The sequence below is a fragment of the Hemiscyllium ocellatum genome, chromosome 6, assembly GCF_020745735.1.
Source record: "Hemiscyllium ocellatum isolate sHemOce1 chromosome 6, sHemOce1.pat.X.cur, whole genome shotgun sequence".
Lineage (NCBI taxonomy): Eukaryota > Metazoa > Chordata > Chondrichthyes > Orectolobiformes > Hemiscylliidae > Hemiscyllium > Hemiscyllium ocellatum.
The window spans coordinates 103,967,006-103,993,438 of NC_083406.1; the positions used below are offsets into that span (position 1 = coordinate 103,967,006).

The window sequence follows — 26,433 nt, forward strand, 5'->3', positions numbered from 1 at the left end:
AATTGGTAAGAGTCTCCGAATTTCCTTAGCGTCCTGAAGAAGTTGAGGCATTGATCTACTTTCTAAACTGTAGTGGTGTTGTGGATGGACCAGGACAGATTGTTGGCGATATTTACTCCGAGGAAACTGAAACTCTCGACCATCTCCACCTCAGCACCATTGATACAGGGGCATGTCCTTCACTCCACTTCCTGAAGTCAATGACCAGCTCCTTCATTTTACTATTATTCAGGGAGAGATTGTTGTTCACTGGGGAAAGATACATTGTTGTCAATGATTCTACTCGACTTCACATTGTAGCCCTTTATATTGTGTAAGCCTTGCCACAGTTAATGAATGTGGGACTCTAGTTTAGTCTGGTATTGGCTCTTGGTGTCCCTGATGACTTTGTGGAGATTGTACCTTGATTTCCTGTCTTGGTCAGGGTCACTGACCTGAACACCTCAGACCTGGGCATTAATAGGGGGTGGATCTCTCGGTTCATCCATGGTTTCTGGTTGGGAACACACAGATTAACTTCTTTGGCACACAGTCCTCTACACACTTACTGATGATGTCTGTAATGGTAGTGACATACTCATTTAGGTTGGCCATTGAGTTCTTGAATATGGACCAGTCCACCAACTCCGAGCTGTCATGTCGGAGCTCAGCTATTATCTCAGGCCAGCACTGCGTGACTTCCTCCAGCGGATCCTCATGTTTCAGTTTCTGCTTGTAAGCCAAGAGAAAGAGCACAGCTTTACGATCTGACTTACCACAATATGGGTGGGGCATGGAGCAGTAAGTGTCTCTGATGGTTGTGAAGCAATGGTCAAGAGGGTTTGAGCCTCTGGTGAGACAGGAGAAGCGCTGATGGTATCTTGGTAGCACACTCTTGAGGCTGGCCTGGTTGCTCCAATGAACAAGGTCTCGGGACATTCTGTCCCAAGGCTCTTTGTGGCGGTGTATAATTCATCAAGTGCACAGTCGGAGGGAATTACCCTGGGAGTCCTCAACACTGACCTCTGACACCATGAAGTCCCTGGCATCAGGTTAAACATCAGCAAGGAAATCTCTTGCTGATTATCATGTGATGTCCTCCCTCAGCTGATGAATCAGTTCTGCTCCATGTTGAACAACAATTGGAGGATGCACTGACAGTCGTAAGGGCACAGAATGTATGCTGACATTGAGACCTGAGACTGAGGAAGCAGCAGCACTATTGGTCAAGCCCTAACAGACACAACTGTTAGACCAGGTCTGTGGCAGATGGTGAGAGAACCTACAAGAGGGAAAAGCATTATTGACCTCATCCTCATCAATCCGTCAGCCACACATTCATGTATCCATGATAGTATTGATAAGAGCAACTACCACACAGTCCTTGTGGAGTCAAAGTCTTGCCTCACATTGACAACATCTTAAATCATGTTGTGTGGCACAGTCACCGTGCTAAATGGGACAGACGCACAGATCTAACAACTCAAGACTGGGCATCTATGAAGCCCTATGTGCCATCAGCAGCAGCTGAATCATACTCTAACACAATCTGCAACTTCATGGACCAGCATATCTCCCACTCAAACATCGCCATCAAGCCAGGGGATTCAATGAAGAGTGCAGGACAGAATGTCTAGGGCAGCACCAGGCATACCTAACAATGCAAGGTGAACTTGGTAAAGCTGCCAAACAGGACTATCTGCTTGCCAAACAGCATAAGCAGCAAGTGTTAGACAGAGCAAAGCAATGCCATGCTAACAGATCAGATCTGAGCACTGCAGCCTTCCCGCATGCAGTGTGAGGGATAGTCAAACAGTTCACTGGAGGATCAGAGCCCAGCCCATCAGGGCAAAAGGTAGAGCTGAAACATTCACAATTCTCAGTCAGAAAAGCTGAGTCAAAGATTCATTTTGGTCATCTCTAAGAATCCCCAGCATCACAGAAGCCAGTCTTCAATAAATTTCCTTCCCTCTACGTGGTATCAAGAAATGGTTGGAAACCATGGGTCATGGGTCCTGACAATGTTCTGGCAACAGTATTGAAGATTGTGATCCAGGATTGCAACACTCCTTGATAAGCTGTTCCAGTACAGCTACAGCATTTGAATCGGTCCAACAATGTAGAAAATTTACCAGGTATGTCCTGTACACAAAACACAGGACAAATCCAACTTGGCCAATTGCTGTCCATCAGTCAACTTGCAAACATTAGTGACACGGTGGAAGGTATCATCAACAGTGCTCAAAGTTTGGGAGAAGATTTGTAGCTCGGAAGCTCGTTGTTATGGTTCTGTTCACCGAGCTGGGAATTTGTGTTGCATCCCCTGTCTAGGTGACATCCTCAGTGCTTGGGAGCCTTCTGTGAAGCACTTCTGTGATGTTTCCTCCAGCATTTATGATTCACAGAAGCGCTTCACAGGAGGCTCCCAAGCACTGAGGATGTCACCTAGACAGGGGATGAAACGTTTGCAACACAAATTCCCAGCTCGGCGAACAGCACCACAACATCAACAGTGCTATCAAGTAGCACCTGCTCAGCAATAACCTGACCCATGACGCACAGCTTCCGTTCTGCTAGGGCTACTCAGCTCCTGAACTCATTACAGCCTTGGTTCAAACATGGACAAAAGAGCTAAATTCCAGAGGGGAGGCGAGAGTGACAGCCCTTGACATCAAGGCTGTATTTGACACAATGTGGCAGTGTTTCTGTATGGACAGTAATTGAATGGAAGTTCTTTCTCAAGGCAGTTGTAAGCTTATTTAGCTACTTCACCTTTTCCAGATACCCACAACCTCAGTATGATCGTGCTGCACATTGTCACCTCACTACTCATTTGACAAACTAGCCATGGTGAGTACTCCTTTTCTGTCAACATTACTTGTTCATCTTTCCCTGTGGCCTGTGGTCTACCTGATTACACTTCCTCAATCTCATTGCAACCCGTAAAATGTGCATAACTATGCAGGTGCTTGCAAATGTTGACTCCAAGTGGTAGAGGGTGTATTGGGATATTGCATTGGCCTGGGGTAATATCAGTCTTTCAGGATACTGGTCGGGGTCAGTGTGGCGGAGAATTGATAAAGATAACAATATTAATTTACCTGTGAGTTATTTCAATGAGTAAATGCAAAGTGTTCTCCTGACCACATCTGCACTGTGATTCATGAATATGCAACATGCAGTTCACTCTTCCAAGTTAATTCAGAACTCTCAAGGGTGGTCTTCTTTATGGGACACTTCCTCCTCTCTCTACAAGAATCTCAGGGAGTCCCTCTCCCACTGCAACTCCCAGGACATTTCCTCTGCCCTGAAGCTACTCTATGCTTTCTCTCCATCCCCATCCTCCTCTCACTTACCTCTCCACCCTTCAGACTCTACCTGTATGCCTGATGAAGGGCTTTTGCCCGAAATGTCGATTTTACTGCTTCTCGGATGCTGCCTGAACTGCTGTGCTTTTCCAGCACCACTCTAATCTAGAATCTGGTTTCCAGTAGCTGCAGTCATTGTTTTTACCTAACTTAAATGACTCAGCCTTTCCAACAAAACAAATAGGGAAAAGTGTTTGTAAACAATTGTTTACATAAATTATACCGTAAGGACGCTCAGAGTGCTGTAGTACACTCCCTACATTGTAAAGTTAGATGTCAAACGTTTCAGAGAATGATAAGTTGGAAATAGATATAGTGACCATATAGAAAATGGAGCTTAGAATGTTAACTAAAATGGCTGAAGCACATTGGCTATATTGCCCAGCATCCTGAGCGAACAAATTGCTAATACAGCAACTTGCACAGGCTGGGTAAACATGTCCAATCCCACAGATCTGAGAATGACATAGTACCAGCACTAGGTCAAAGGGCAGCCATCAGAGGAGTACTGGAGCCTCACGGTCTAGCTGTAACACATTAATGAGGTTTGAATGTTTACATTTAAAGAGCATCTCTGAGATTTGACTGTTGCCTTTAAGGGTTAGAAAAATAATGGGAGTTAATGTCTGACTTTAAAGATAGTGTTAATATCTTAACCAGATGGGTGCTGGTGTCTGTGTGTTAAGATTTAGAGCATTTTTTGATGTGTAAGCTTACAATTAAGTATACTTTGATTAATATACTTTGCGATAGCTTAATGACACGGGACTCTGTATTGCATGAGAAGTTATGTATAAATGTAACAACTTTCCCTATCAACGGTGAGAGAATCCACTCTTTAGTACCCAGTGTGGTCTGAGTGGCTTTTCTCTCCCAAGCCTTGTAGTATATTCATATACTGATAGTCTTGAATAAAAACAGTACTGTTGAAGTGTATTAATTAAGTGGTGGTTCTCTGTTCTTGGACAGGCGTTCACAGAAAGCCAGGTAACGTGGCTGAGCTTTCACAAGAACACCTCTGGAACACCATGACCAACCAACCCAACCACCCCGTGGCTCAACACTTCAACTCTTCTTCCCACTCCACCAAGGACATGCAGGTCCTTGGACTCCTCCATCGCCAGACCATAGCAACACGACGGCTGGAGGAAGAGCGCCTCATCTTCCGCCTGGGAACCCTCCAACCACAAGGGATGAACTCAAATTTCTCCAGTTTCCTCATTTCCCCTCCCCCAACTTCTCTCAGTCCCAACCCTCGAACTCAGCACCACCTTCCTAACCTGCAATCTTCTTCCTGACCTCTCCGCCCCCACCCCCACTCCGGCCTATCACCCTCACCTTAACCTCCTTCCACCTATCCCATTTCCAACACCCCTCCCCCAAGTCCTCCTCCCTACCTTTGATGTTAGCCCGCTTGGCACAGTTTCCTCATTCCTGAAGAAGGGCTCATGCCTGGAACGTTGATTCTCCTGCTCCTTGGATGCTGCCTGACCTGCTGCGCTTTTCCAGCAACACATTTTCAGCTCTGATCTCCAGCATCTGCAGTCCTCACTTTCTCCTGTCAAATATACCTGCCTGTCTAATACTCTGCATTATGTGAAATTCAGACACAGACCTCAGGAAATTTAACATTAATTTTAATTCGGGTGACACCTCTGGAGGGACATGTTTGTGGAAAGAGTTCTGTGTAATGTGTCTCAGCTCAACGCGTGGCATTTCCCATCGCAAAACCATGAAGAAAATTTAGCAAATCTAATCCAATATCACTGAACTGACCCCCATGGTCTGAGTTTGGTGAGGATTAAATTGCTTCTCCAAACTCCACTGGCAAGGCGTTAAGGACCATACTTCAACTTTAAAGAATGTAAACTTTGTCTTTGTGATTGTGTCGTTATTATGTTATCCCAAAACTTGTAACCGTTCTCTCACTCTAAAATGTTGAGGGATGGTGGGCATGCCATTTTTGTTTTAAAGACTGCATTTAATTATTTGATTATTTATGTTTTTAACGAGGATCTGTTTAACACACCATTCACGTCTGATTGAGGAAATAATTCACGCCCACGCACACTCTGCGTAAAAAATGCAAATATTTGCACAGGGTCAGTGGTTAATGTTGAAAGATTGGTCGAAGTTTACAAATCTCTCCGCCAAGATAAAGGGGGAAAAAAAGACTTTTGATTAATATTTTACAATCTGGACCATAATCAACTTTACAATCTTCTTTATCAAAGTCGGTTCTGTTCCTTACTGTTGAACATTTCCGAATTTGTCACTATTGTGGGGAGTCGGTGGGGGGGAGGGTGGAATTTGAACTATGATGTGCAATAAATGACATTGCAATAGCGGAAGTAAACGGGTGAGGAGGTCTCTGTTTTGATTCAATCGCGATCCTGTCCCCTGTAAAGAGGCTCCAGAGGCACCAGTTGCTCGGCTGGAAAAGCAGACCCACGGCTCACATCGGCCTTCACTCACTCCGTCACTGCCAAGGTATGTTGTTGTAGGCGCTAACCAAATGTACATTGTTGTGAGCGGGTGTGTACCCACACACAAAGCATTATTCAGGAGCTGATTCTCAAAATTACTCACTCTTCCCACCGCATTTATTAGTGTTTGTAACATCGACTGTTGTTTAAGATGTTTTACTGCATGTCCCCAGATACAGAGCTGTAGAGATGTACAACATGGAAACAGACTCTTCGGTCCAACCCGTCCATGCCGACCAGATATCCCAGCCCACTCTAGTCCCAACTGCCAGCACCCGGCCCATATCCCTCCAAACCCTTCCTATCTATATACACATCCAGATGTATTTTAAATGTTGTAATTGTACCAGCCTGCACCATTTCCTCTGGCAGCTCATTCATACCCGTACCACCCTCTGTGTGAAAAAGTTGCCTCTTAAGTCCCTTTTATATCTTCCCCCTCTCACCCTAAACTTATGCATTCTAGTTCAGGACACCCCTCCACCCCAGGGAAAAGACTTTGTCTATTTATCCTATCCAGTTCTTACAATAATGGGAGGGTTTGTGTCCTCACGAATAAATGTGGTCTTATTAATGAACAAGATGCATTTTTCAGTTTTTTTATTCACCCATGGGACTGGAAGTCGCTAGCTGTCCAGCATTTCTTGTGGTCTGTCTCCATCATATCTGTTCTCACAAGGGGGCCTCTGAAATGTCCACCTTCTTCCTCAGCCAAGGATTCCCCACTGTAGTCATCATAATGAGGTTAGCCCTCTGCTGTGTTTAACCTCTTCCCCCCCCCACCCAGCCCTCATCTTGTCTCTTCCCTCCCATGACAGTGATAGTGTACCCTCCGTCTTCACTTAGCATCACTTACCATCCCACCAGCATCCGTATCTAAAGGATTGTTAATTTCCATTTCCACCACCTCCTGCAGATGCCACCATCAGACACATTTCCCTCCTCTCCCTTGTCATCCTTCTACAGCGACTGTTCTGTCTGGGATGCCCTGGTCCACTCCACTTCCAACATCTCCACACACTCCTACAGCACCTTCCCATGTAATCACAGAAGGTGTCCATTTACCTCTTCCATTCTCGCTATCCAATGTCCCAGAGACATCTTCCAGATGAAACATTGCTTTACCTGGACTTAACCCTATGTCATCTACTATATTTGCTGCTCACGATGTGGTCTCCTCTATTCTGGGTCAAGGAAGCACAGACTGGGTGACTGCTTTGCAGAACACCTATGCTCTGTTTGGCTTCCAGTTGCCTGCCATTTTAACACACCACTGTGTTCCCTGACCATCAGCTCTGTCTCGGGCTTGCTATACAATGCTCCATCCAGCAAAGCTCAACACAAGCTGGCAGTACATCATTCTGCTTGGGAACTCTGCAACCTTCTGGAATGAATATCGAGATTATTGAGAAGAATCTTGTGGTCTGAGCATGTCCTTAACCTAACCCCCACAGACTAGGCCCTGTTATCACAAACAACCAATTGTTATCCACTGATGGTCCCCATTACCAGCTATTTATTCCTTTGTCTGCTCAACTCTCTTTCTCTCTGTCTCGGCTCAAACTCGACCTATCATTCATTCCTTCCGTTTACTGTGTCCCCTCTATAGCATATACAGAGAAACCTTGATTATCTGGAATTTAATTAACCAAATTTTGGATGATCCGAACTAGATTGCAAGGACCCGATACATGGCTAACTATGTTATCTGGGATCAATTATCCGGCATTGGATTAACCAAACGAAATAATCCCCATCTCTATCCTTTGGATAATCGAGGTACTCCTGTACATCAATGTTTTCCTGGCTACACTTAGTTCTGGAGAAGGGTCACTGGACCCAAAATGTTAACTCTGCTATCTCTCCACAGATGCTCCCAAACAATTTCTGTTTTTCCGTCTTTATTTAACTCTTTAGATATCGAGATTCATTACAAAACAGACATTCATTTCAACATTTACTTCTTATGTCATCTAACTTAATTTTAACATTAACTCACTTCATTTAACCACTTTATCTTGAACTTAATTCACGTTCAACTGTACCTCTAACTTTAATTCTATAAGTTTGACTTGAAACAAATACTACACTGATTTGAGTGAAGTGGGTGACTTTGTTCTTGGTGTCTAGAGTGTGGTGCTGGCCTCATTCCTGATGAAGCCTGTAACGTTGACTCTCCTGCTCCTTGGATGCTGCCTGACCTGCTGTGCTTTTCAGCACCACACCTTTTGACTCTGAATGTCCAATATCTGGAGTCCTCACTTTCTCCTTAATTGCTTTGTTGTCATAATAAAAGAAGGAGCAAATGAACAGTGCTTGCAATTCTAAAAAATTACAGTTTCCCATTCTCTCTTCAGTGCTCCATGCTGCCAGAATATTAATCCCAGATTGTAAGGCCAATAACTTCTGTTTTCAAGTTAGACATTAATAGATTTATAGTTGCACATGACACCAAGGTTTATGGGTCCAGAGTGGGGATATAGAGTTAGGGTCAACGATCAGCCCTGATCTAGGTTCACACAGCAGAGCCACTTGGCTGAATGGTACACTCTTGCTCTATAACTCTATCTTTTAAAGTCAATCTTATTTATTTTTTGTGCCACAGACTTTAAGATGTCGAAGAAGCTGTTGCTCTTAGATGTTGACTGTGGGGTGGATGATGCCCAAGCGATCATGATGGCTCTTGCAGCTCCTGATGTACACGTCCTGGGTATAATGTGTACTCATGGAAATACAAACATTGAAAACGTGTGCAAAAATGTACTTCGAGTGCTAAAGGTTTGCCAGAGGACAGAGGTATGTGATGGCCATTTTGGGTGAGGGTACAGTGTACTTTGAAAGATAACCTTTTATCATTACTAGAACTTTCTTTTCATAAGTGGTTTGTAGAAATGAATTTGTCTGTCTTTTTAAAACGCAGATTGATGACAAAATGGCTGTTGTGAAATGTCTCAAAAAGAATATGTCATTTAGGCCCTTTGGCCTGATTAACCATGCAGTGAGATCATTGCTAATCTATGACCTTTGGTCCATATTCATAGGAACTTAGAAAATAGGAGCAGGAATATGCCTTTTGACTCATCGAGGCTGCTGTGTCATTCAATATGGTCATGGCTGATTTTTAAAATTTCACTTATGGGACATGGGGTTTCCGGGCTGGACCAGCGTTTAATACCTCTTCCTAGTTGTCCTTGAGAAGGTGGTGATGTGCAATTCTGTGTGCTGTATGTAGACTCACAATGCTGCCAGTGAGGGAACCTAACTCAGTACTTTGTTCCTGCTTTTGCCCCAAACCTTTTGAAACCTTTATGCAAAGAACCAATCTAACTCCTTCTTGGTCTTAACTGCATTCTGTGGAAGAGAATTCCACGGGCTTACTACTCTCTGGGTGAAGAAATTTCTCCTCGTCTTAGTCCTAAATGGCCACCTATGTATCCTTAGATTGTGACGCATAGCTCTGCATTGCCTGGTCTTGGAGAACAAGGCAAAAATGAGGACTGCAGATGCTGGAAACCAGACTTTAGATCAGAGTGGTGCTGGAACAGCAGGTCAGGCAGCATCCGAGGAGCAGGAAAATTGACGTTTCGGGCAAAAGCCCTTCATCAGGTCCTGGAGAACATCCTTCCTGCATTTACCATGTCTAGTCCTGTCAGAATTTTTTTGTTCAACTCTGGTGAATATAATCCTAAGCAATCCAATTGGTTTTCACATGTCAACCCTGCCACTTCAGGTATTTTTGCACACTTTCCATAGCTAGACCATCCTCCCTCAGATAAGGAGACCAAAATTGCACACAATACTCCAGATGTGGTCTCACCAAGGTCCTGTACAATTGCAGCAAGACTTCCCTGCTCCAGTGCTCGAATCTTTCTGCAATGGAGGCCAGCATACCATTTACCTTCATCACTGTCTTCTGCACCTGCATGGCTACTTTAAGTGATTGGTGTATGAGGACACCCAGGTTTTGTTTCACCTTCCCCTTTTACCATTCAGATAGTAAGTTCCCTTCCTGTTTTTGCTACTAAAGTGAATAACCTCACATTTATCCACATTATATTGCATCTGCCATGCATTTGGCCACTCACTGAACTTATAATAATCACATGTGAGCATGTCTGAATCCTCCTGACAGCTAACCCAACCTCCTGGCTTTCTTCACCTGTAATCCAGGGGATTTTACATTTCGCTCCTGCATCTAAATGATTGCTGGGGTCAATGCAATGTGATATCCAACTAATCACTCTTTGGCGCTCAGAAAATGACCCATTTATTCCTGATCTTTGTTTCCATCTGCTGACCAGTTCTTTATCCATGTCAGTACACACCCATCAATTCCATGTGCTTGAATTTTACATGCTAATCACTTACATTGGACTTGATTGAGAGCATTCTGAAAGTGCAAGTAAACCACATTCATTGGCTTCCTGTATCAAATGTAATAGTTTCATCCTCAAAAAATTGCAATACATTTGTTAAGCATGATTGCCCCGTCGTAAATCAATGCTAACTCTGTCTAAACATGGCACTGTTTGCCAAGTGCTCTGCTATCAAGTCTTCTCTAACATTAGAATATTTCTCGAAATCAGTACCCGGCTAACTGATCTTTAATTTCATTTCGTCTATCTACCTCCCTTTTTAAACAGTGTGGTTAAATTAGCAATTCTCCAACTGTTAGGAACTCTTCCAGAGCCTGTAGAATCTTGAAAGGTGACCATCAATACATCCAATATTTCTAGTGCCACTTGTTTATGTAATCTGGGATCAGGCCTTAGGGATTTATTAGGTTTTAATCCTATTAATTTCCCTGATACCATTTCCCTATTAATACAGATTTCCTTTAATTTCTCCTCTCACTTGAACATTTAGTGAATCAGTTGGTCCTCCTTTATGAAAAGACAATTGAAGTACAAATTTACTTGGTCTGGCATCACTTCATTCCCCATAATAATTCTCTCTGTTTCTGATTGTTTCCCATTAATAATATTTTGGTCTAGAAAAAATCAATCAATAAATCAATCTATTCTATCAACAGAATTAATGTTTATAATTGATGTAGCCTCAATTACCAATCGCAGAAGAGTGTTCCAAATTTCTACCGTACTTTGTGTGTAGAAATGTGTCATGATTTCTTTCCTGAAAGCTCTGACTCTAAATTTTGGACTATATTCCTACAGTTAGGTTCCCGAGCCCATGTCAATAGCATTGATCGGTCTATGTTTTGAAAACTGTGAAATCACCCCCATATTTTAAATTTCAGTGAATCTGCCCTGAACATTAAAGGAACAGTACCAAAGCTACTCAAAGCGATCTTGCCTGTGGAGGACCAACTCTCCGTGCCATGGAAAATTCCAGTGTCCTTCAACAACCATTCAATCTGTCCAAGCTTTCCTGGGTATGAATACCAACAGCAAGGCAGACTGTGTAATTGCTCCCCATTCCTGAAACCTGTCCTATTTCCTCTTTTAATGGAAATTGAATTCCCAAAGCCATCCTGCTTGGTTAGTAACACAAAGCAGTTCTTCTTGCTTTACAGCAGTGCCTTCTCTGTTCCTCTGTCTCAGCTACAGCTGTCCTTTTTTAGTGAGATACTGTTTGAATGTGATTAAACTATCACTTGACATAGAGTCACAGAGATGTACAGTATGGAAACAGACCCTTCGGTCCAAACTGTCCATGCCGACCAGATATCCCAACTCAATCTAATCCCACCTCTTAAATGTTGCAATTGTACCAGCCTCCACCATTTCCTCTGGCAGCTCGTTCCATACATACTCTGTGTGAAAACGTTGCCCCTTAGGTCTCTTCTGGAATTCAGTGTACTTTGTTAACAAATATTATGAATATTTGAGACCCAACATAGAGCCTAAGTCTCCTAAGAATCTTGAATGTTTCAATAAAGTCGCATCTCATTCTTCTACATTCAATTGAGCAGACTGAACCGACTCAGCCTGTCATTGTAAGATAGTCGCTCTATACAGGAAGCGGCGTAGTGAACATTGTCTGGTCTGTCACCAATGGCAACATGTCTTTGCTCAGATAAGGGAACCACAACTGTTCACTGAATTCACCATTCCCCCAGACATCCCCCCATACTAAGGCAGAACGATCAGTCCTCAGCAAAGGCCTTACCTTCATCCCCCTCCGTCCACGCACCAACGAATTCAATACACATCATGACGTTGAACACTTCTTCTGTCGCCTCCATCTCGAGCTTACTTTTTCAATCAGGACACCTTCCGAGGACCCCTTCACCCGCCTCCAACACACTGCATCCACCTGGACACCCTGTGCGGGCCTATTACCCGCCCTTAATCTCTTCATTTTCAACTGCCACCGAGACATTGACCGCCTCAACCTGTCTACCCCCCTCCCCCACTCCAACCTCTCACCCTCACAGCGTGCAGCCCTTCACTCCCTCTGCTCCAATCCCGACCTCACCATTAAGCCAGCAGATAAAGGGGGTGCAGTGGTAGTCTGGTGCGCTGACCTCTACACCGCTGAAGCCAGACGCCAAATTGAAGACACCTCCTCCTACCGCCCCCTCGACCATGACCCCACTGCCTCCCCCATCACCAAACCGTCATCTCCCAATCATACAGAACCTCATCACCTCAGGAGATATTCCACCCACAGCTTCCAGCCTCATAGTTCAGGAACCCCGCACTGCCCGGTTCTACCTCCTTCCCAAGATCCACAAGCCTGACCACCCTGGCCGACCCATTGTCTCAGCATGCTCCTGCCCCATTGAACTCATCTCTACCTACCTCGATACTGTCCTATCACCCCTAGTCCAGGAACTCCCCACATACATTCGAGACACCCACCCATGCCCTCCACCTCCTCCATTTCCCCGGCCCCCAACGCCTCAATTTCACCATGGACATCCAATCCCTATACACCTCCGTCCACCATGACCAGGGCCTCCAAGCCGTCTGTTTCTTCCTCCCCTAATGTCCCCACCAGTACCCTTCCACTGACACTCTCATTCGTTTGGCTGAACTGGTCCTCACCCTTAACAATCCTCCCACTTGCTCCAGATGAAAGGGGTAGCCATGGGCACCCGTATGGGCCCCAGCTATGCCTGTCTCTTTGTTGGCTACATAGAACAGTCCATCTTTCGTAGTTACACCAGCACCACTCCCCACCTCTTCCTCCGCTACATTGATGACTGCAATGGCGCCACCTTGTGTTCCCGCGAGGAAGTTGAACAATTCATATGGTTGAAGATGCCCTCAAACGCATCTCGTGCACGTCCCACACCTCCGTCCTCAAATCCCACCCCTCCAACCGCAACAAGGACAGAACCCCCCGGTCCACACCTTCCACCCTACCATCCTCCGCAAAAACCGCATCATCTGCCGACATTTCTGCCACCTACAAACGGACCCCACCACCAGGGATATATTTCCCTCCCCACCCCTATCCACTTTCCACAAAGACTGTTCCCTCCATGACTACCTGGTCAGGTCCACGCCCCACAACAACCCACCTTCCCATCCTGGCACCTTTCCCTGCCACCGCAGGAATTGCAAAAACCTGCGCCCACACCTCCTCCCTCACCTCCATCCAAGGCCCTTAAGGAGCCTTTCACATCCATCAAAGTTTTACCTGTACATTCACAAATGTCATTTATTGTATCCGTTGCTCCCGATGAGGTCTCCTCTACACTGAGGAGATTGGATGCCTTCTCGTAGAGCATTTTAGGGAACATCTCCGGGACATCTGCACCAATCAACCCCATTGCCCTGTGGCTGAACATTTCAACTCCCCCTTCCATTCTGCTGAGGACGTACAAGTCCTGGGCCTCATTCACCGCCGCTCCCTCACCACCCGATGCCTGGGGGAAAAAAACGCCTCATCTTCCGCTTCGGAACACTTCAACCCCAGGCATCAATGTGGACTTCACCAGTTTTCTCACTTCCCTCTCCCCACCTTACCTCAATTCCAACCTGCCAGCTCAGCACCATCTCATGACCTGTCCTACCTGCCAATCTTCCTTCCCACCTATCCGCTCCACCCTCCTCTCCAACCTTTCACCTTCATCCCCACCTCCATCCACCTATTGTACTCTTAGCTACCTTGTCTCCAGCCCCACACCCCTCCCATTTACCTCTCCACCCGGAAGCTCCCAGCCTCATTCCTGATGAAGAGCTTTTGCCTGAAATGCCAATTTTCCTGCTCCTCGGATGCTGCCTGACCTGCTGTGCTTTTCCAGCACCACTCTAATTTTTGACTCCAACTGTGGTCTGTCTAGTGCCTTGTATAGCTTTAGCAAAACATCTCTACTTTTTGTTCCCTTTGAAATAAAGGCCAACGTTCCACTTGCCTTCCCTATTACCCTCTGAACTTGGATGGTCGTCTTTTGTGATTCATGGATGAAGATTCCTAAATCCCCCTGTTTTGTAGCTTTTTGCCCATTCTGGAAAAGTAAAAGTGATCTCTGCACAGTGCTGCTGTACAACACTTGTGGAGACAAAGTCTGTTCATCGCATTGAGAAGAATGTTGTACATCACAAACACTGTGCTTAACTGAGATAGACTTTGAACAGAAGGAACAGCTCAAGACTCGGCATGCAGGAGATACTGTGGTCCATGAGCAGCAGCAACAGCAGAATTGTACTCAAACACAATCTAGAGCCTCATGGCATTCACAGAAAAATTGCCCCAAAATTCCTGAGCCAAGGAAGGCAGAACCAAAGTGGATTGTATATGGTGGTGGAAAGTGGAATTGGGTGGTGGTGGTGGTTGTGAGGGGAGTGTCTAAACTTGAAAGTGCCTACTTTCTAATTGTCACATTTTTGACAGATGAGATAAATGCAGAAACAGTGAACTGATGTTTGTGATTAAAAATCTCAACTGGTCAAAATCTCCTAGAGCCAACGTATTGAATGCCTGCCTCATGCAGGAATCGGTGTCTGTTACAAACTTACGATTACCGACAAATCACAGAGTAATTGCTTTCCAAGAAACAGCAAAAGAGTATGTTTTAATGCTTTCCTACCTTCAAAGTAAAAAGTGTCAATCCCCCTGCATGTGTAGAACCCAGGCAGTGTGAAAGTTTATACGTTCTTGACTTATCTCCCATCTCCTGTCTGGAGGTGTTTCAGATAAGGAGGAGCCAGTTTGTGGCCAGTAGTCCTGCCTTATGACACATCAAGTAACACAGAGCTCTGATGTTCAGAACCATACATTTATCTGGTACCATTACATGTGGGAACCATTGCATTACACTCCCATGAATGTTGTTAAAGATGGTATTTATCCTTATGATTGCAGATCCCCGTATATCGTGGTGCAGGTGCATCGATTCTGGAAGAGCAGCTAAATGGTGCCCAGTACCATGGAAAAGATGGTCTAGGTGATGTTCCAGATTGTAATGCTCCAGGGCTAGAACACCTACAAGCTGAATATGCAGTAAATGCCATCACAAGAATAGTCACTGAACATCCTGGTCAGGTGAGATGTATCTGTATCAGGAAATATAATTCTGGTAGTCAGTGCGACAGAGAACAGGAATCATTTCAGTCCTTGAAACTTGTTCCACCATTCAGTTAGATCATGACTGATAGATAACAACACATTAAAGCACCTTGATACTGTACTCCTTAATATTACCAAACAAACATCTGTGAATCTTGGTTTTGAAATTTTCAATTTACTTTGACTCAAAAGCTTGTAAGGTGATAAACTGCCAACATAACCAAGACTTTATGTGGGGCAGTGCTGTCTTACATCACCACTGAGTAGCCTAGCTTTAGTTTTAATGTAATGCCCTTCTAGTTTTGAACTTACTTTTAAAATAGAGGAAAATGAAAATACATTTTCAATTGCACAAGTCCACTGTGACAGTCCACTGGTGTGGATAAATCACTACAAGGTACCTTTAATAGAATTCTGCCTATTAAGAAATCTCACAGACAATCAAGACAAAATCATTTTAATAAGTGTAGCAACCAAAATAAGACCCCTCAAGTAAGCAAGTTAAACCTCACAACTCAGCTTGGCTTTTGTCTGATTAATGATGGTATTTAGCTAGGAGTCCAATCAACAGTGTCTGTCTCTGATGGTTTGATCCTGTGCAGTGTTGGTCTTTGAAGTTGTGCTGCTAAAGAGTTCTGATGTCGGATTCTTATATAGTTTTTCCATCCTCAGGTCTATGGTGTGACATTATTGATGACCTTCTGCATTCTTCCATCTAAAATATGCATTTCTCTTCTGGAGTCCTTGATTCTGCAGCTTCCTTTCTTATCAGAAATAACTTCACTGTTCCTTGTGACATTTAGCTGTAACTATCTGCTTGAAAGCACAGCATGTCTTGCAGTTAACTCCATAAATTCTTCAGCATTCAGTCATCTGTCCTTGTGGCGTAAGGTGGACAGTTACCAAGTTGGTATCCAAACAATTTTGTTTATGTAGCCTTGACTCCTCCCTTTCCCAGGCTTGGCTAATGCCTTTCAATTCCCTCAGTAACAGCTTGTCATTGCCTCTTAACAGCTCATTCCAGACAGAACTATTGCTGATCACCTTGTGTGTAAGAGTTTATCCTTACTGATTTTTTTCAATTCGTGAATAGTTATCAAACTTCTGACATTTATAATATCACACTACTGTGACGTCTCCATCCTCAGTCACCTTGATAAGCATTTATTTGTTACCCGATAGGTCTCGCTTGTGGCTACTGGCCCCCTGACCAGCATTGCTTTGGCATTTAAAATGGACCGCACCTTTCCGTCGAAGTTAAAGCATCTGTACATCATGGGAGGAAACATGGAAAGTATGCTGAAGAGCTAACTGCATCATTCTGTTAAGTGTGGATCACATCACACCTGACCCTGATTAAATTCTCCCCTGATATTGAATATATATGCTTGCAGTAGTTCATGCTCGTGAATCTTTTTATCCCTATGTCCTATTTAGAGTGCTTTACTGATTGATGTAAGAAAATAACCAGAGCAAACAGAGATCCAAGCTGATCATTTCCTGCAGCCCTTCATGTGTGCACTCATTCAATGAGTCATTGGGGAAACTCAGGAAATAATATTTTCTGGATCAGAGCAATGAGTATTGTGTACACATTGATTCTGTATTCCTATTGCGTGTAGTTTTCCTAATGTCTTGTCTATTGTGTAGTAATCCATTTTCATTTTTTCTCCCGCATCTTTGTCTCACCAATGCTCATTATCTTGTATCCCTACAATGTCTTTGAATCATGTTATCGTGCTAAACTGACAGCAGATTCCTATGTTAGTAACCTACATCTGGAAGAACAGTATTACTGCTGATAGTAGCTTTTACAAATTTGTCCTGCCTTAAATATCTTCTAGATTTTGTGGCATTAAGCATTCTTATAAGTGTTCTGAACAGTTATATGAGTTGATTCCCTTTGCCCTGCATCAGCTTCTAAGACAGTATGTTCCAAATATTGCGGTAGCACCTGTTTGTATCGTTTACATGAAAGTGGTCTGATAGCGTACTCAGGCAGAAGAAACTTAACACAAATCAAGTGTTTCATAGTCAATTTTTCAATCAATACAACTGCAGGTATGAACACAAAATACTGAGTATATTACACTGCTACCCCATCAATGTGCTGCCATACCTTACGGGCTTAGCCTGGTCAAGTTTAAAATCTTCAAAGTGAAGATGATTTCAGGAGTAGAATTTTGGAACCAATACTGCACAAAACTGTCTCAATGGAAACATTTTCAGACTTTCTAAAATGTGACGATGGTGTCATTGTGTATTTGATTACTTAAAGTATGCGCATTTTATATTTTGGCTGTTGACAATTCCATCCAATGTTGACATTTATCGATCAATGCCAAGCATTTATTTTCCCCGGGCTGCTAAATGTGACTGGATTAAGAAACTCTTCACGTTGTGATGAATTAATTTCATTTCATGTTTTTATCTTTGACAGGCAGGGGGAATGTAACGATGTGTTCTGAGTTTAACTTTGCAGCAGATCCTGAAGCAGCTTATATCGTCTTGAATCACTTTACTTGTCCCATGTATATTGCAACTTGGGAATATTGTCTTCGCCATGTGCTACCTTGGGTAAGCTGTTGAGAAACATTACCTTTAATATAAAATCACAATCTTTGAATGCATATTGTTGCGGAAACCCTTATCTATATAAATATATTTAATATAGTTTATTGTAAATTTGGATTTTTGGCTTTTGTTTGTAATGTGTGGATTATCAGTGTATTTGAAGTTCATAATTAACTGTAGCCAAGATGATTCCTTTAGAACCATATTCAAGGCCTAGCTTTCAAACTCATGGGGTTTTCTGCATCTTGGTAGGATTTATGACCTCACAAGAATATCAAGCTCCATTTAGAAGGAGAGTTTGATTTTCAAGTTTAAGGAAAACAGCCATAGCTTCGAGAAAGTATTTTTAAAACTTCACTTGGAATTTTGAATATTCCTGTGAAGTTCTTAGATGAAGATTGCTGTATAATCCTAAAATTGTTGTATAAACCAATGCTTAAATGATGGAAGGGTGGTACTAGATTATTTTAGAGTAAAGAGTTAATTATAGATCAAAATTGTTGGGATAAAGTCCTGAAGAGGTTACTTAAAGTAAAGTATATTTAATTACACATGTACAGTAACTCCAGGAGGAAGCTACTTGCAGTTCCAGTCTTTAAATTAAACCAAGCAAGAAATCAGAGGCAGAGACACTGGTGTCAGTCCTTTTGAGATTTTGAATATTATACAGAAGCTATTCCTTTTTCTTTTCAGTTTATAAAGGTTGAGTTTTGGGAGTAATGGAATTATACTTGGTGTGTTTAAAGATCTTTGAGTTTGTGTTATATATTAACAGTCTGATTTATTCTATTTTATTTTAGTTTCCTTCATTAGTAAAATTATTTTTTATTGTGAAAGGAAAATTTGTAGCTTTATGTATTTGTATTCCAGTGGGAGACCCCTTGTTAGAATCAAAACAAATCGAAATGTTATCTATCAAGCCAAGTTTTAATCTGGGATCTGGCTTAACTAGTCATAACAATGCAGACATTGTTTGATTTGGAAAGTAGCTAAATTGCTGACGAACATGAGATGCATCCCAGGTGAAAGTAACGTGCAGTGCTGAAGAGACCAGTTTCCCCTGCTGGTTTTCATTAACCTAAAGAGAGGAAAAGCAAAGTAATACTGCCACAAGGTAATTACACCAAATAACAGAAGTTGGCTGATGCTGGGATCTTAAGAGTGAATTGCCAGGCTTCAGTATAGTGTACAAGAATTCAAACAAATGGTAAAATTTGCATCTGGAGGGAAATGCAGGTGTTTCAATGCATCACATGTTTATTGTTAATCTCAGAGAAACTTAGAACAAGTTAGTGTCTGGAATCTTCAGAGGTAAGCCATCCAGGGATCAGAATAGAACATTATAGGGCATATTTCTCCAAAGAACCATCAGGGAGAGATTCGTTTTAAAACACTAGATATTCTCTGTTAGATCTTTGGCCCTTGACTTCTGATGTGTTTGATTGGATTCATCAATCCTGTGTCCTTTCGCATCTGTAGGTTTATTAAATATTATAAAATGAAGGGTTTCAATGTGGTGTTTTTAATGATCCTTGATGTAGTCAATACAAAACACCTTGAGTAAGGAAAGACATTCCTGTGTCTAACCAGAAAATGTTTCTTGCATCTCTACAATGTCTGTGTGACTCAAAATCCCACTGTCCTTTCATTTGCATGATTGGTCTGACACTCAGAAGCTGAGCAGATAACTTGTTCACATGGAATCACTTGAGTGCCATTGTCCTGTCAGCTCGCCTGCTTTCACCAACCCATCCAACTCCCTATGATCTCCTATAACCCTCTGAAAAACCTTTTGACCCATCCCAATATCTCCTTCTTCAGCTCAGCATTCATTCTTTCCACATTAATCTACAAACTATCTTGAGATATTGCTATCTATATTAAAAGCACTATATTAAGGCAATGTATTTTTGTTAAACTGAGTTTTGTTATGATATTTCATGGAAGGAGGCCATTTGGTCCTTCATATTCATGCCAGCTCTTTGACAATACTATATTGATGGTAGAAGCTGCTACTCCTGCCTGTGGTTGCTCATTCCCAAAACAATCACTGACATTGAGAGTCCAGGAAGGGAAAGCAGTGAAAACACTGGCAACTCAGCACCATTGGAAAATATCACCCCATCAGAACTGCAGCTTCCGACTGCAAATGGATCTGGACCATGAACATCTGATCAAGTTCAGTAGAGAGGAAAGAGTGGGAGAGTCGAGGAGTGAGCGGTCAGAGGGTGAGTTAGAGAGTGGCAAGGGCCACACGTCCGAGGATTGGTAGCCGACAAGTCGCAAGCAGATGATTGTCACCTAGAGAGTAGATTTGAAATAGGACGCATTGCTACAGAATGACTGGCAACAAGTGGGGTGTCAGGAAGCCGGACAGGTTACATCACAATGGCACTGATTGTGTCGCACATCTTGATGTCAGACTGACATGAAACAAATTTAAAATGAATCTTGCCATATTAAACAAGGATAGAGGCTCCAATAACAAATCAACATTCGAGCAAACAATATTAAATGGAGGCCATGTTAAATGGGGACTTACTATTATTCCATCACACCACCCTCAAGACACTCAAACCAAATCATCCACCAACATTTCCACCACCTCCAAACAGACCCCACCACCATGGATATATTTCCTTCCCCACCCCTTTCTGCCTTCCGCAAAGACTGTTCCCTCTATGATTACCTGGTCAGGTCCACGTCCCCCTATAACCCACCCTCCCATCCTGGCACCTTCCCCTGCCACCGCAGGAATTGCAAAACCTGCACCCACACCTTCTCCCTCACCTCCATCCAAGGCCCTAAAGGAGCCTTCCACATCCATCAAAGTTTTACCTGCACGTCCACCAATATCATTTATTGTATCTGTTGCTCCTGATGCGGTCTCCTCTACATTGAGGAGACTGGACGCCTCCTCGCGGAGCGCTTTAGGGAACATCTCCGGGACACCTGCACAAATCAACCACACCGCCCTGTGGCCCAACATTTCAACTCACCCTCCCACTCTGCCGAGGCCATAGAGGTCCTGGGCCTCCTTCACCGCTGCTCCCTCACCACCTGACGCCTGGAGGAAGAACGCCTCATCTTCCGCCTCGGAACACTTCAACCCCAGGGCATCAATGTGGACTTCAACAGTTTCCTCATTTCCCCTTCCCCCACCTCACCCCAGTTCCAAATTTCCAGCTCAGCACTGTCCCCATGGCCTGTCCTACTTGCCTATCTTCTTTTCCACCTATCCACTCCACCCCCCCCCCCCCCCCCCCCCCCCCCACCCCCCCAACCTATCATCTTCATCCCCTCCCCCACTCACCTATCGTACTCTATGCGACCAGGATAGCTGGTTGTGTCATTTCGTGGCTAGTTGGTATTCATGGATGCGGATCATTAGCTGTCTTCCTGTTTGTCCTATGTAGTGTTTTGTGCAGTCCTTTCATGGGATTTTGTACACTACATTAGTTTTGCTCAGGCATTGTTCAAAAGGGCCACAACACACTGCAGCACACCAGAACTGCAAAAAGAGGAAGAAGAACACCTCGACAATGTATTCGCCAAAAATGGATATTGGCGCAATTTCATCAACAGATGCCTGAGGGAAAGACAACGGAATGAGGACATGCCGCAACCCAAAGGACACGTTACCATACATCAAGAACATTTCTGAACTGACAGCCAGACTACTACGACCACTAGGACTCAACAGCACACAAACCAACAGCCACTCTCAGACAACAACTCACCAGGACAAAGGACCTAATACCCAGCATGAGCAAAACCAACGTACTGTACAAAATACCATGCAAGGACTGCACAAAACACAACATAGGACAAACAGGAAGACTAACGATCTGTATCCATGACCACCAACTAGCCACGAAACGACACGACCAACTATCTTTAGTAGCCACACACGCGGATGACAGCAACATGAGTTCAACTGGGACAACACTACTATTATAGGACAAGCCAAACAGAGAACAGCCAGGGAATTCCTAGAGGCATGGCACTCATCCACAGATTCTATCAACAAACACATCGACCTGGACCCAATATACCAACCACTGCAGCAGACAGCTGGAACTGACAACCGGAAGCGGCAGAGACAAACCACTATAAATGCCAGAGGAAACATCACAGAAGCGCTTCACAGGAGGCTCCCAAGCACTAAGGATGTCACCTAGACGGGACGAAACGTCTGCAACACAAATTCCCAGCTCGGCGAACAGAACCACAACAACGAGCACCCAAGCTACAAATCTTCTCACAAATTTTGAATGCGGTGTACAGTATTTAAGTATCTTTTTTATTTAAGAAAGGATGGAAACACATTGAACGTAGTTCAGAGGCTTACTAGACTAATACCTGGAATAGATGGGTTGTCTTATGAATAAAGGTTAGATTTGTTATGCTTATATTTGTGGGGTTTAGAAGCCTAAGAGGTGACTTGAGTGATTGAACCATTTAAGATCTTGAGGGGACTTGACAAGATGGATGCAGAATGTGGATATTTCTGATTGTGGAAGAATCTGGAACTGGGGTCATTGTTTCAAATTGAAGGGTCATCCATTGAAGGCAGAGCTGATGAGAAATCTTTGCTCTTTGAGGTTTGTGAGTGTTTGAAACTCTCTTCTTCAAAAAGGTGTGAAAGCAGAGTCTTTGGATGCTTTTAAGGTAGAAGTACTATTGAAAGGCCACAGATACTTGTCATTATGGGTAGAGCTATGTACTTCTTCATATTGAAACTAAACATCATTATTTTGCTACAAGTCTTTGTCCAATTTGTTAGTTGCCTGGGTTTGCCATCACCTCCAAAATTGGCCATTTTGGTATCAATGTGGCCTCCAAGAGTCTACTGTCTCTGCTTATTTTCCAATTCCGAATTATACCATTGTCCTTTATTTCTTAGAATTTACAGACTAATATGCCAAAGATAGATGTAATTTAGCCCATTGTACTTTTAATTGCTCTTTTGTGGACCTATCCAATTACATCATTCCTTTCTTCAACTGCCTTGCAATTTTATCCCCTTCAAGTATGTATTGTAGCTAATTTTTAAAGCATTTATTCATGGGATGAGGACATCGCTGGCTAGGTCTACATTTATTATGCATCCCTAATCACCCAGAAGGCAATTAAGAGTCAACCACACTGCAGTGGGCCTGGAGTCACATGTAGACCAGCAATTTCCTTCCCTCAAGGACATTAGTGCATTAGATGAGTTTTTTCCAATGATTGACAATGGATTTATCATCACCAGGCTCTTAATTTCAGATTTTCATTGAATTCACATTCCACCATCAGCCCGAGTGGGAGTCACACCCGGGTCCCAAGAACATTTCCTGTCTCACTGGATTACCAGTCCAGTGTTAATATTCACTAGCACATTGCCTCCTGAGTAGTCCAATCGAAAATATAGAGGACCAGATATTCGTAACTGATAGTAATTTAATATGAGATTGTTAATGGGAAAAATAATCCAACAATTACCAGTATAAATATAGGTCTTCATTTCCTCACCAATACAGTGGTTTCACTCTTTCTGATGGGGCGATGTATGTAAAACCTGTAGATTTCGAATTCATCCTGTGTCCACAAGAAATGTTTTCAACATATTAAGATACTCACTCTTATAATGAGAGGTTCCATGTCTTGCAAAGATTTTTTACCTTTGATAGACTTGTTTGGTATTTCAGGTAGTTACGCTGGATGACGTATAAATTTGATTGCTTTTCATTTTGTCTATTTGCAGGAGTTTTTTAAGGAGTGGGTAAACCAAGGCACTGAGAAAGCTTGCTTCATGAAGAAGATAACAGCACACAGTGAAAAATTTTCCAGAGGCAAGCAAGGTGATAGAGAGATGTATTTCGGACCTGGCTTTGTGTCCTGTGATTCTTTTGCAGTGGCAGCTGCTATTGATGAGAGTGTTGTTACTGAATACAAGAGATATGGAGTAAGTGTGGAGTTACAAGGTTCAGTGACCAGAGGGATGATGATTGTGGATACACTTAACACACTGCAAAAAGAAAATCAAGCTTTTATTATGACAAAATGTGATGTTGAGAAGTTAAAGCAGCTCATGATGTCTGCTCTGAAGTAGCAGGCTAAAATAACATGGGCAAAAAGAAAATTGATCACAAATATCAGTAGACTTTCTAGAGTGCATAGTGTGAATTTGCCTTTACTGTCAAGTGACTTTTCCTGTTTTCTATCAATTTACTAGAGTGTTTCTTTCACTTCTTCTTGGTTTTGCCACGCCCATTATCATTTTCTCCTAAAAGCATAGGGTAGGACTCACTGGGTTACAGGTGTCCTCATCCGAGCTCTTCATTTTCATGTTTAACTGCAGGTGTTGAATATTGGCAGACCAGTGTTCATGTTCACAGTGATTCACCCAATGAAATAACTCCACAGAGAGCGGTATCCCATCACCAAGTCACCCTTTATTTACATGTGGAAAGTCCTTGACTCTGTCACAGCCTCGGCAGAGTCAGCACCCAGAGTGAACGGAATCTCTGACACTCCTCTTTACCTGTTGGCCAGGGCTCCCTGATAAGGACATATTAACAGCTCCAATCAGGGAAACTCATATTTGATCAGGTCCAGCTGGTTGACCTCATTGCAGTCACTGCACCCAGTTTCTACATGAGCAGTCGAGACCCGGTCATTGGATAGTCACAGCAGCAGAAAGCTTTGTTGAATTTATATTATTTTGCAGGAACAGTTATCATGCTTCTAATAAACTATCTCCACTTCGAGTAGAAATGTGATGTGTTACCCTTACTGACTGACTTAAAGGCTAAAGACAGATGGTAGCGAAACAATAATGACACTCTGACTGAACTATGACTTTTTATGGCTCTATGACACAATTTTTAATGTATAGTGGCCTTAATGGAATGAAGACCCAACAGAACATCAGAGCAGTACAGAGGAACTTCGGTGTCCGAAGGACACAGATGGGGAGTACTTCATTTGGTTCATGGAATGCCTGATAATGGAATGCCGGATAACATAGTGAGCTAAGCATCGGGACTTTGCGATCTTGTTTGGATAATCTGAAATTTGGTTAATTGAATGTTAGTTAATCGAGGTTCTTCTGTGTAATGGATTTTTTAAAAAAAAACATGCTGAGGTGTGGAAACATACATGACCAAAAACTTGACAAAAGTGGTCAATTTTAAAGAGTGTCTTAAAAGAGAAGGAAGAGATAGTTTGGAATTATTGCATCATAAAATCCCTGTAGTTTGGAAGCAGGCCATTCGATCCATCCAGTCCTCACTGACCCTCAGAAGAGCATTCCACCCAGAATAACCTCCTACCCTATCCCTGTAACCCTGTATTTCCCATGGCTAACCCACCTAACCTGCACATCCCTGGACAATATATGGTGAGATTTAGAGAGCAAATTCCTTCGACAAACTGTCAGTGCAGTTTTAAGGTTTAGTCTGAACTGATACCTTGCCAATTATGTTTCCTTAAGGAAAAATTGTTGAGTTCCCAAACATGAATGGTATTTTAAGAGTAGAAGGTGGTACAGACTGTAACTTCATTCTGCTTCATTTCCATTAATTCATGGGATCATCACCCATTGTAAGCTGCATTGGCAATATCACACATTGCTTCAAGGAGGATGCCAACTATCAAATGAATAACTAATCTAAAATCAAGTCATGCACAAACTCTGACATCCCTGGTTCAAGGCTGACCTTGTTCAAGTTAAATTTTGTTTACATTGTATGGGTTAGCTAGAACACTCCATAGTATTGAGTAAGCCACAGGTTAATAGTAAACCATGTATAAAAGCTTGATTTCCTTTTCTCGTAGAAAGAACCAATTTATTGGAGGGGATACAGTACTTGTTGCACTTTTTTTGTTTTTGATATGGTTTCATAATAATCTCCAGCCATCAGAAATGGCAGTCTTCAGCCAATTCAGCACTCCACATGATATCAAGTTGGAAGCACTGGGTTCTGGAAAAGCTAGAATGTTCCCTGACCACATTCTGGCAGTAGTACTGAAGACTTGTGCTACAGAATGTGCCACATCCCTAGCCAAGTTATTCTAGTCCAGCTGGCATCTACTTGACAAAGTGGAAATTTGCCCACATACATCCAGTAAAAGCAACTCCAACAGCACTCAAGAAGCTAGACAGCAGCCAGGACAAAGCAGCCCACTATTAGGTACCACATCCAATTATCACCTTGTCAGTGTACTCTCAATCATCAGTAAAGTAATGGAAAGTGTCATCAACATTGCTATCAAGCAGCACCTGCTCAGCAATAACTTGCTCACTGATGCCTAATTTGGGTTCCACCAGGGCCACTCAACTCCTGGCCACATGCAGCCTTCATTCAAACGCAGACAGAGCAGTTGAGTTCCAAAGGTGAGGTGAAGGTAACAGCCTTTGACTTCAAGGCTGCATTTGATCATGTGTGGCATCAAGGAATCCTAGAGAAACTGAAATCAATGTTGAATCACAGAGCGAAACTTCTGCCGGTTGGAGTCATACCTGGCACATAAGAAAATCGTGTGGTTGTTGGAGGTCG

General features: G+C 43.0%; 1 protein-coding gene across 1 annotated transcript; it reads left to right on the forward strand.

The window, feature by feature from the left end:
• The first annotated feature begins 5,653 nt into the window (after positions 1-5,653).
• Positions 5,654-24,649, forward strand: LOC132816526 (nucleoside hydrolase-like). The gene is made up of 6 exons (XM_060826237.1): positions 5,654-5,837; positions 8,439-8,629; positions 15,110-15,289; positions 16,496-16,607; positions 17,754-17,890; positions 23,637-24,649. The coding sequence occupies exons 2-6, from the start codon at positions 8,447-8,449 to the stop codon at positions 23,982-23,984; spliced, it is 960 nt and encodes a 319-aa protein (XP_060682220.1). The 5' UTR covers positions 5,654-5,837; positions 8,439-8,446; the 3' UTR covers positions 23,985-24,649.
• Positions 24,650-26,433: the final 1,784 nt, after the last annotated feature.

Bases quoted from the DNA above. Each gene is read 5' to 3' on its own strand.
- LOC132816526 (XM_060826237.1), top strand. From the start codon at position 8,447: ATGTCGAAGAAGCTGTTGCTCTTAGATGTTGACTGTGGGGTGGATGAT. The intron at 15,290-16,495 runs GTGAGATGTATC...GTTACCCGATAG, and splicing joins TCACTGAACATCCTGGTCAG to GTCTCGCTTGTGGCTACTGG. The intron at 17,891-23,636 runs GTAAGCTGTTGA...GTCTATTTGCAG, and splicing joins TTCGCCATGTGCTACCTTGG to GAGTTTTTTAAGGAGTGGGT.